Source organism: Geotrypetes seraphini, chromosome 2, assembly GCF_902459505.1.
Source record: "Geotrypetes seraphini chromosome 2, aGeoSer1.1, whole genome shotgun sequence".
Taxonomy (NCBI): domain Eukaryota; kingdom Metazoa; phylum Chordata; class Amphibia; order Gymnophiona; family Dermophiidae; genus Geotrypetes; species Geotrypetes seraphini.
In genome coordinates, this window is record NC_047085.1 from 309,287,717 (window position 1) to 309,299,400 (window position 11,684).

At 41.9% G+C, this 11,684-nt stretch overlaps 1 protein-coding gene across 1 annotated transcript in view; it reads right to left on the reverse strand.

Moving 5' to 3' along the window:
* ACAD11 (acyl-CoA dehydrogenase family member 11) overlaps positions 1 to 10,376 on the reverse strand; it is a 258,546-nt gene extending 248,170 nt beyond the window's left edge. Inside the window, exon 1 of the mRNA XM_033929962.1 lies at positions 10,038 to 10,376. Within this exon, the coding sequence (XP_033785853.1) occupies positions 10,038 to 10,171 (134 nt within the window). The 5' untranslated portion in view covers positions 10,172 to 10,376. The remainder of the gene's footprint in view (positions 1 to 10,037) is intronic.
* Between the last annotated feature and the right edge of the window lie 1,308 nt (positions 10,377 to 11,684).

An 11,684-nucleotide genomic window follows, 5' to 3' on the forward strand; every position in this document is an offset into this window, starting at 1 on the left:
CATCTTTCGCCAGATACGGTCTCCAAAACTGAACACAATACTCCAAGTGGGGCCTCACCAATGACCTGTACAGGGGCGTCAACACCTTCTTCCTTCTACTGACTACGCCTCTTTTTATACAGCCCAGCATCCTTCTGGCAGCAGCCACTGCCTTGTCACACTGTTTTTTTGCCTTTAGATCTTCGGACACTATAACCCCAAGGTCCCTCTCCCCGTCCGTGCATATCAGCTTCTCTCCTCCCAGCATATACGGTTCCTTCCTATTATTAATCCCCAAATGCATTACTCTGCATTTCTTTGCATTGAATTTTAGTTGCCAGGTATTAGACCATTCCTCTAACTTTTGCAGATCCTTTTTCATATTTTCCACTCCCTCTTCGGTGTCTACTCTGTTACAAATCTTGGTATCATCTGCAAAAAGGCACACTTTTCCTTTTAACCCTTCAGCAATGTCACTCACAAACATATTGAACAGGATTGGCCCCAGCACCGAATCCTGAGGGTCTCCACTAGTCACCTTTCCTTCTTTCGAGCGACTTCCATTAACCACCACCCTCTGGTGTCTGTCCGATAGCCAGTTTCTGACCCAGTTCACCACTTTGGGTCCTAACTTCAGCCCTTCAAGTTTGTTCAACAACCTCCTATGAGGAACTGTATCAAAGGCTTTGCTGAAATACAAGTAAATTACATCTAGCATATGTCCTCGATCCAGCTCTCTGGTCACCCAATCAAAAAATTCAATCAGGTTCGTTTGGCACGATTTACCTTTTGTAAAGTCATGTTGCCTCGGATCCTGTAACCCATTAGATTCAAGGAAGTACACTATCCTTTCTTTCAGCAACACTTCCATTATTTTTCCAACAACTGAAGTGAGGCTCACCGGCCTGTAGTTTCCTGCTTCATCCCTGTGACCACTTTTATGAATAGGGATCACATCCGCTCTCCTCCAGTTACAAAATCATGTTGAGTCTATTGATGCTCTCCATTCTAGACAATCTAGGACAAAGGTAATTATAATAAATTTATAAAGATCTGGGGGCCATTGACAGCCTACTGTAATGAATAGATGCTGTTTTCTATTGGAAGTATATTTGCAAATGGGGGAGAGGGGGAGGGTGGGCTGTCTAAATTATACGGAAGGTTTTAACATATAAATAAGAGTATTTATATTTATATATTTTTGATTAAATATGAATGGAATGGGTGGGTGGGAAGGGAATAAACTTATGTATCTGAATATATTAAGAAAATTCAAGTGATGTATTTAATCTTAAATGTTTTATTAATTGTACACTTGATGTAAGTTTTTAAAAATGAATAAAGAATTATTAAAAAAATAATAGAGTGTCTGGTTTCTAATCTACCTTTTATTGCAAAGTTATTAGAAAAAGTGTTTTTTGACCAGTTACAAAATCATGTTGAGTCTATCAATGCTCTCCATTTTAGACAATCTAGGACAAAGTACTGAGACAATTGTAGCAGCATTGCTTAGGGCTCCTTTTACAAAGGTGCGTTAGGGCCTTAATGCGCGGAATAGCACGCACTAAAATGCCGTGTGCGCTAGCCGCTACCGCCTCCTCTTGAGCAGGCGGTAGTTTTTTGGGTAGCACGCACTATAGCACGTGCTAATCCGGTGCGTGCGCTAAAAACGCTAGCGCACCTTTGTAAAAGGAGCACTTAGTGATCTTCATAGTCAACATGATTCAGACCGAATAGCATTATTTATTTCATTAGATTTATCATCAGCTTTTCAGTTGGTTAATCATTCACTACTTTTAAGATTGCTTTTATCATTAGGCGTAACAGGTACAGTGTTTATAATTGGTTTACATCATTTTTTATCAGATCGATCTTTCTATGTAGAACAAGTTGGCAATCTGTCATCTAGCCATACAATGAAATGTGGAGTTCCAATGAAATGTTGTTCAATTTGTTTTAGTCCTCTGGCTCTTCTTATACAATCTTGTAATATAAGATTTTTTTTTTCCATATGCTGATGGTATACATCACCAAATTCTCACAATCTTGCAACATTACAAACATGTTTGTCGAAGGTGGCTCTCTGGCTTGAGGAACCTTAACCCAGATAAAACCACCAAGTACTTCTTCTGATAGACTGTTCTATACATCTACCACCCTTTGTGTAAAAAAGTATTTCCTTAGATTACTCCGGAGCCTATCACCTGTTAACTTCATCCTATGCCCTCTCATTGCAAAGTTTCCTTTCAAATTAAAGAGACTCGACTCATGCACATTTACATTACGTAGGTATTTAAACGTTTCTATCATATCTCCCCTCTCCCGCCTTTCCTCCAAAGTATACAGATTGAGATCTTTAAATCTGTCCCCATATGCCTTATCACGAAGACCACACACCATTTTAGTAGCCTTCCTCTGGACCGACTCCATCCTTTTTATATCTTTTTGAAGGTGCAGCCTCCAGAATTGTACACAATATTGTAAATGAGGTCTCACCAAAGTCTTATACAAGGGCATCAATACCTCCTTTTTCCTACTGGCCATATTTCTCCCTATGTACTCTAGCATCCTTCTAGCTTTCGCCATCACCTTTTCAACCTGTTTGGCCACCTTAAGATCATCACATACAATCACACCCAAGTCCCGCTCTTCTGCCGTGCACATAAGATCTTTACCCCTTAGACCAGTGGTCTCAAACACGCGGCCCGGGGGCCACATGCGGCCCGCAAGGTACTATTTTGAGGCCCTCGGTATGTTTATCATAATCACAAAAGTAAAATAAAACAGTTTCTTGATCATATGTCTCTTTAGTTTTAAATGACAATATTATTATTAAGACATAGCCAAAAGGAAAGATTTATAAACTATAAAGAGTTTTACCTCATGCAAAATTGTCATTTCTTTAATAAGACATTAACTATTTATTTCTGTGGCCCTCCAAGTACCTACAAATCCAAAATGTGGCCCTGCAAAGGGTTTGAGTTTGAGACCACTACCTTAGACTGTACCATTCCCTCAGGGTTTTGCAGCCTAAATGCACAAGCTTGCATTTCTTAGCATTAATTTTTAGCTGCCAAATTTCAAACCAGTCTTCAAGCTTCGCCAGGTCTTTCTTCGTGTTATTCACACCATCCAGCATGTCTACTCTATTGTAGATTTTGGTATCATTAGCAAAGAGGCAAATCTTACCTGACAACCCTTCAGCAATATTGTTTCTAAAAATGTGAAAAAGAACAGGTCCAAGAACAAAACCTTGAGGCACACCACTGGTAACATCCCTTTCCTCAGATCGATCTCCATTGATCACTACCCTCTGTCGCTTTCCACTCAACCAGTTCTTGACCCAGTCCATCACTTTGAGTCTCATCCCGAGGGCACTCAGTTTATTTATTTGACGTCTGTGTGGAACACTGTCAAAGGCTTTTCTAAAATCTAAATACACCACATCTAGCACACATTCTCTATCCAATTCTTTGGTCACAAAGTCAAAGAAATTGATCAGATTTGTCTGATAAGACCTACCTCTAGTGAATCCATGTTGCCTCCGGACCTGTAATCCACAGGATTCCAGAAACATGACCATTATCTTTTTAAAAAGTGTTTCCATTAATTTGCTAACCACAGAAGTCAGAATTACCAGCCTGTAATTCCCTACTTCTTCTTTACTTCCACTTTTGTGGAGAGGGACCACATCCGCCCTTCTCCAATCCTCTGGTACCACTCCCGACTCTAGAGACGCGTTGAAAAGGTCAGTCAGCAGAGCTACTAGAACTTCCCTAAGTTTCTTCAGCACCCTAGGATGTACACATCCGGCCCCATCACTTTTTGTCTACCTTTATTTTAGCTAGCTCCTCATGAACACAACCATCTGAAAATCGATCAGGGTCTATTACTCTTCCATCCCTATTCACATTTGTCTTCTGTGGTCCAGCTCCCGGCGCTTCAGCCGTGAACACAGAACAGAAATATTTGTTAAGCAATTCAGCCTTTTATCAGCTTCTACATATTCCTCCCCTTCACCTTTGAGTCTCACAATACCATTTTTGCACTTCTTCCTATCATTAATATATCTAAAAAATGTCTTGTCTCCCTGTTTTACCGTGTCAGCTATTTTTTCTTCCATTTGCATCTTTGCTTTCCTGACTACACGACCAGCCTCTCTTAACTTTTCCAGATATTTTTGCCTGTCTTCTTTCTGCGATCTTTTGTAGTTTATGAAAGCTAACCTCTTATTCCTTACCTGCTCAGCTACTACTTTTGAGAACCAAAGTGGCCTTCTTTTCCTCTTACTTTTACTTACTTGCCTCACAAAAAGGTTTGTCGCCCTTACAATCGCTCCTTTCAGTTTTGCTCACATTTCCACTCCTTCCATACGTTCTCATCCAGACAATAATTCCTTGATGTAAACCCCCATCCGAACAAAGTTAGTTTTTTTAAAGTCTAGAACCTTTGCTTTTGAATGAGCCTTCTCTATACCCAACTTAATATTAAACCATACCATGCAGTGATTACTGGATGCCAGATGATCACCCACTGTAACATCAGAAACACTTTCCCCTTTTATAAGCACTAAGTCCATGTGGGTTCCATTACCAACTGCTGGGACAGTTCTCCCTGTACAGAATCCAAAATTTCCCTATTTCTAGAAGACCCTACAATAAATTGGACAAACAGACATGACATATAGGGCTGGGCATGCAGAACACAAGGAGAGAGAAGTTAGGAGATAAAAGTAGTCTCAAAAAGGTAGGGTTTTAACTTGGACTTGAACACTGCCAGAGACAGAATCCACCTTATGGATTTGGGCAGTTTGTTCCAGGAATATGGCGCAGCAAGATAGAAGGGACAAAGTCTGAAGTTGGAAGAGGAGGAGAAGGGCACAAATAGGAGGAACTTACCAGTAAAGCGAAGCTCATGGGGGGGGGGGGGACATAGGGGGGAGATACCTGAAGAGAGGTAGTGAGGGGCAGCTGAGTGAATGCATTTGTAAGTCAGTAAGAGGAGTTAGAATTGTATTTGGAAATGTATGGAAAGCCAATGAAGTGAGTTTAGGAGAGGGGTAATGTGATTATAGCGGCTCTCATAGAATAGGGGTCATGCAGCCGAATTCTGGAAGGATTGAAGAAGAGAAAGATGGCTGAGCAGAAGACCTGAGCGTAGCAAGTTGTAGTAATTTAAGCACAAAGTAATGAGGGCTTGGATAAGGGATTTGGTAGTGTGCTCAGAGAGGAAGGGTTGGATTTTGGTAATGTTATAGAGGAAGAAGTATTCCCTTTCCTTTGTACCTCGTTTGGGGCTTTGAAAGCTTTAAAAAAATAAGACATCATTTGCAGACTTTTGAAGCGATTAGATGTTTTCTTTGATTATATTGTGCATGCTGTGTTTATTTAACAGCTGAGGCTGCTGTGTTCAGGTAAAGATCCCCTTCATTTGAATTTTGATTACTGTTTTGAAAGCCTTAAGAGCAGCGATTGATTCTTAACCTTTTTTGAGTCACGGACCCCTTTAAGAATCTGATGAAAGCTATGGACCCCCCTTCCCCAGAAATAGTCACATAAACACAACTTTGCATGTAATGAATATAATGTACTTTAAAGTAAACAATCAAATCTCGATAAATAAAGTTTAACAATACTTTGTGTTTGTCCTATATGTATGAAACTATCTAAAAAAAAACCAAAAACACTCCTTTTTTAATGCAAAAAGTAATGGCCACTCATAATTATGAAATTCAATCCTCTTGTGCAAATTAAAACAGGTCTACTGCTACTATGGACCTGTTTTACAAAGCTGTGCTAGCAGTTGCTGCATGGTAACGGCCCCAAAGCCCATAGAGATTTAAAGGGCTTCAGGGCTGTTGCCGCGCGGTTTGTAAAACAGGCTGTATGATTTCTACTACCATTACTACTACTATTTATCATTTCTATAGCGCTGAAAGGCATACAGAGCACTATGCATATAACAGTCAATAGACGGTCCCTATTCAGAGCTTACAAATCTAATTTGGACAGACAAGACATCTACTTTCTTGTTATCTGTGAGAGAAAAAAAATCAACAGTATCGATCTTTATAGTGAATATAAATATTAATTTTTATCTGACCCTCACGGTTCCCCTGAAACCCATCCAACCCCAGGTTTAAGAACCCCTGCCTTAGAGGATAAGGCAATATCTGTACTGCATGCTTTTTGAAGATCCACTTTAATCGGGATGTGATCTGATGTCATGTTTTCATCTTAATTTCATATTTTTTGTATTTTAAAGTAGTTGATAATAAAATTCAATAAGATGTTACACAGTACTTTACAATGCACTTTTTTTGTTGATATACCAGTATTTTATTGTCTTTACAATGCAATCATAAGACTGAAAGCACTGGTTAGACAAGCTGGTTTTCTCTCTCTTTAATTATGCCATCTAGAATTACCACTATTATCAGTCATGATCTTTGCTTTTTGTGTGTCAATTTGCTACAGATAAAATTCATTAATATAGTATAATACTGATATGTTTGGTAATGTCAATTTACTTGGTATATTTTCTCTCATATCCATCATTTTTGATAGATTTTCCAGCTATATTTGGTAGGATGTTTTTCTCATTATGCAATGTGTATTTCTAACCTACATTTTTGCACTTACAGTATTTTAAAATATGTTTACCCAGATGTTTGTGAACGTTCTAATACCACTACTATATATGGTATTTCTTTACACAGCTTCTAGGCTTCCATGTCACTATCGATCACATTTGCACATTTCATTTATATCTCTTATGCTGGCTTTTACAAAGCTGTGGTAGAGATTTCCACTATGGGCCAGTGAGGCAAATGTTCCAAATTTCATAGAATTCCTACGAGCGTCAGAGCATCCTACTTCGCCGATCACAGTAGAAATCTCTACTGCAGCTTTGTAAAAGGAGCCCTTAAACATTTTATTGTCGTCTTTTAAATCACCTTCCTTGTTAAAACACTATCATAATTTATAATTTCCAAATATCACCATGATTGTGTACCACTGTTTTTTTCAATTTAACATAAGAACATAAGAGTTGCCTCCGCCGAGGCAGACCAGAGGTCCATCACGCCCAGCGGTCCGCTCCCGCGGCGGCCCATCAGGCCTATTGCCTGAGCAGTGGTCCCTGACTATCCCTACGACCTACCTCTACTCCTATCTGTACCCCTCAATCCCTTTATCCTCTAGGAACCTATCCAATCCTTGTTTGAAGCCCTGTAACGTGCTCCGGCTTATCACACATCACACTATAGAATATAGTTTCTATTAATGTTGTCCATCCTATTTTTCATTTTGAGGACTCCCCAGGAACATCAAGTGCCAAAACACGGATCATGTCGGATTTTTTTTTTGTCATTGTTATTCATAAAATACAGACTTTTTATGGTTTTCATTAAACTTTTAACTCTCCTACATCTTCTGTATTTTTATTTCCTGCATCTATCCAGGTACTACACTTTTTTTATCCACTGTTTTTCTTGCAATTTTCTTTTTTTTTTGTGGATTATTTTCCCCTTTTTTCTGGTGTCCTACTCACATCTGAAAGATATATCTTGGGTGCAGGACAAGAAAGGATGGGGGGGGGGGTAAGTAGGGTAAGTTTAATGTGACCATACATCCCGTTTTGAATGGGACCATCCCGTTTTTAACTCACCTGTCCCGTTGTCCCTGGGGATGCACAGCTTTGGGATGCCGAAATGTCCCATTTTCAGAAGGAGCAGGACAGGCGAGCTAAAAACAGGCCGCTGCCTATTTCTCCAAGCTACCGCCGCACTAACAGATCATCTTCATGCAGTGACTGCACAAGCATTCTCTCCCCTCCCCATCCCCCGTCAATTCTGACGTCAGAGAGGAAGTTCCGGGCCAGCCAATTGCTGCCTGACTGGCTGGCCCGGAACTTCCTCTCCGACGTCAGAATTGATGTCAGGGGGGAAGGCTTGTGCAGTCGCTGCACGATGATCTGTTAGTGCGGAGGTGGCTTAGAGAAATAGGCGGCGGCTTGGGTACGGGGCCCTGTGAGAATAAAAAAGACAGAAAGGGGGGGCAGGAGAGAGAAAGAAAGAAAGATAGGATGCACAGCACAGTTAGAAGGAAGTGCAACCAGAGATTCGTGAAATCACCAAACAACAAAGGTAGGAAAAATGATTTTATTTTCAATTTAGTGATCAAAATGCGTCAGTTTTGAGAATTTATATCTGCTGTCTATATTTTGCACTACAGTACTCCCCCGATATTTGCAGGGGTTCCGTTCCAGGAATCCCCGCAAATTCGCAGGGGAGCACTGTATATTTAACAGGTTCTGGGACGGGGGGGTCCTGGAGAGGATCCGTGCCAGGGGGGAGGGGGCCTGTCACATTTTGAGGAAAAAATAAATGGTGCACGTTAGGGGTGCAATTATAACTTGCTACGGCCCTGACTGCACACAGTTGGCAACTACCTGGGAGAGGGAAGGGGGAAGGCCATGTATTCTCTTTTTTGTTTTCAGAAATATGGTAACTCTAAGCATGGGGGAACGGAAGTCAATGCTGGACAGACTTGTATGATCTGTGTCCTGCACGTGGCGAGACAAAGAGTGGCTAAATCAGGCATGGGGGAACGAAGGGGAGGCTGTTGCCAGACAGATTTGTACAGTCTTGAACTGCACATGGTATGTTGCACAGCCAATGCGTTGATCATTTTATTGTCAAATACTGGAATTAGGGGAAATGTGCAGCTTTGGAGGACGGGGAAAGCATCTTGACTGGTAAGTTGAATACTGTTGTAAATACACCATGTATGAAACCCCATCACGTTTGGCTGTCTAGATGGTTGGCAGTGGCATAGTAAAAGGGGGCAGGGAGGGCAGATTGCCCCGCCATGCCATGCTCATGCCCTCCCTTCCCTTGTACCTCTTTAAATCACCAGCACGATCATCTTCTCCGACCTGCTGCTCATACCAGCCTGGCATCCCTCTGAAATCACTTCCCGATCACAGAGCCAGGAAGTGACATCAAAGGGAACGTCAATGCCAGCGTGAGCAGCAAGCCAGAGAAGCTGCTCATGCTGGCAAAGATTTAAAGACGTACAGGAGGAAGGGAGGGTGTGAATGGGACATTGGGATTGGGGAAGCTGTGAGGGGTGAAGAGGAGGGCGCAGGGAGCACCACCGACCCCTCAAGTGCCTCCTACCCTCACTACGTCACTGATGGCATGGAGGTGACTTCACAACCAGCATTTAAACATGGATGACCTGTCCTAGGCCTAAACAGTGGCAGGCAAAGCTCTGGTCAGCTTATTGGGCAGATTGGATGGACTATGAGGGTCTTTTTCTGCCATCATTTACTGTGTTACTGTGATGATTATAGTAACAGCTGTTAGTTAAAATATGGGAAAACATAAAGCAAACTTGTCCTTAAAACCTCTGTTATGATGGTTACACTATAAAATTATTAGATATTTTTGGTATTTGTGCTTGTTTAGCTTGAGAAGATGAGAACAGAGTACAGTACTGGGGTTCAAGAAAGGATTGGACAATTTCCTGCTGGAAAAGGGGATAGAGGGATAGAGGATAGAGGATAACTGCACAGGTCCTGGACCTGTTGGGCCACCGCGTGAGCGGACTGCTGGGCACGATGGACCTCAGGTCTGACCCAGCGGAGGCATTGCTTATGTTCTTATATGTTCTTATGGGTTTTTGTTGATTTTTTTTTAAATAAAATGCAACATATATTATAAAGTTACTCCCCTGAAAGCAGATTGGACACATTTACACCTACTTGGGACAAGTGCAACTGTATATAGGTGTGTACCAAGCACAATACATTTTATGAAATATGAATTTGAGTGGCTGCTAATCCTGACCCCATTTAAGGTTATTATATTTACTTGGGGTGTGTAGGCGCTTATTTGTGTGCTTACTGTTTACATTCGATTACCCAAAGGCAACTTTATAACAGCCAGCTTTCACGTGCTCCAGACCTACTTCCGTTCTCTTATTAGTCCTAAACAGTATGCCAGCAGAGTCCAAGCTGATCCCAGAAGGCATTAGTGAGGGGAGGGCTATTACCTGTACTGGCGGACGATCAGCGGCTCCGGTGTTGTCACGGGAAAGCCTGGTAGGCTGGCAGACAAGAAACTGACCAGGACCAACTGGCTGAACCTATGCTGCTCGCGCACCTCACAGGTATCAAACTCTTCCATCGCATTCCCAATCTCACACACCAAGGAGCAAAGTCCCCACAAAAACCTCCACCATAAACTGCTGATACTATGGAAGACACGCCCCTCATCCAATCCGGAGCCACCGCTACACTAAAAGTTGGGGATCCAAGCCCCGCCTCCCAACCAATCAGGATGTAGGCAGGAAGACGGAAACACAAGAGGCTGGATGCTAGAGGATACTGCGCATGCTCAAAGTCCGAGTCGATCCCACTCCGGAGAGACATACTGAGTCTTGTTTAGAGTAGACAAAACTGACTGATCAAGGTGTTTTTGGGAAGGAGTACTCGGTGGAAGGGGGCCTGATGGGGCTATGGAGGGCTCTGGGGAGGATCGCTGGGAGGAAGAAATCTGGAGTCTTTGGGGGTTTTTTTTCTTTAATGGGTGCTGCTGTTTTGCAAGTGTTGTGCGTTCACACAACACATGCATAACAGCTGCGCCCATTAAAACCTAGCTGATTGGGGCTTCTCCTGCTGGTTCCAGAAACATGTTTCTTTAAAATAGAGCCTGTTTTTATTACCTCATTTTTAATTTTTTTTACTTGTTTATAACTGAGATGTGCTGTAGTTGTTTTCTAAAATGGCTGTTTTTTGCTTTTTATTCTCTTCCCCCCATATCATTTCTGTGTAGATCAATCGGGAATAGAAAATGTCCATTTGGTAGAAGCCCTGCAGGAAACGTTGATCTGTGCATTAAGGACCTTAATCATGAAAACACACCTCAACAAAACTACAACGTTCACCAAGCTTATAAAACTGCCCGATCTCTTAACAACATGCACTCAGAGGAGCTTCTGACCTTTAAGATTCACCACTAGCCTTTGTCTGACCAGCTTGAAGGGGAAGGGGTAAAACGCGGACCTTACGGACCTCGCGGATCTAAACTCGCACGGCCTTAAAAATTCTTCCGTCATTCGTTGACAACTGCGGTTTCAAATTTCATGATTGCAGGGCCGCCTTTTCCACCACTACAGCTGCTACTGAGTTGCCTGCAAGGAAATTTAATATTTCTCCCCTCATCCTGGACTTGAACCCGTATCATTAGTCTCATAAACAACTGCACTAACCTCTACACTATGTTCTTAGCTCTTAAAATTGTACGTTTTATAACTTATACTTTCTATAGAGGTTATCAGTCTCTCACTCCTGCCACCTGTCAGGATCCATTTGCTAATTTGTCTAAGCAAAACCAGAAGCCCACTCATTTCTTATTCTTTTACCTATTCTCAATAAAATTGCAGAAAAGTGTGCTTTCCCCCGGTCTTGAACCCAGCCCATCGGGGTGCCAATCAGCTGCCCTAACCCCTAGGCTAGAAGCCTAGCTTTAACAGTGGCAAAAAAATTTCAATCTTTTAGTCTCTGCATATCTTATGGCCCTTTAACTCCCACGGACCTCCATTACAGCTTAGCTTTGACGGACCCTAATGCTGGGAAGGGAATAAAAGGGAGGATCCGTGATGTAAAACATAAGTTTTTCAATGCTGGGGAGAAAAGTG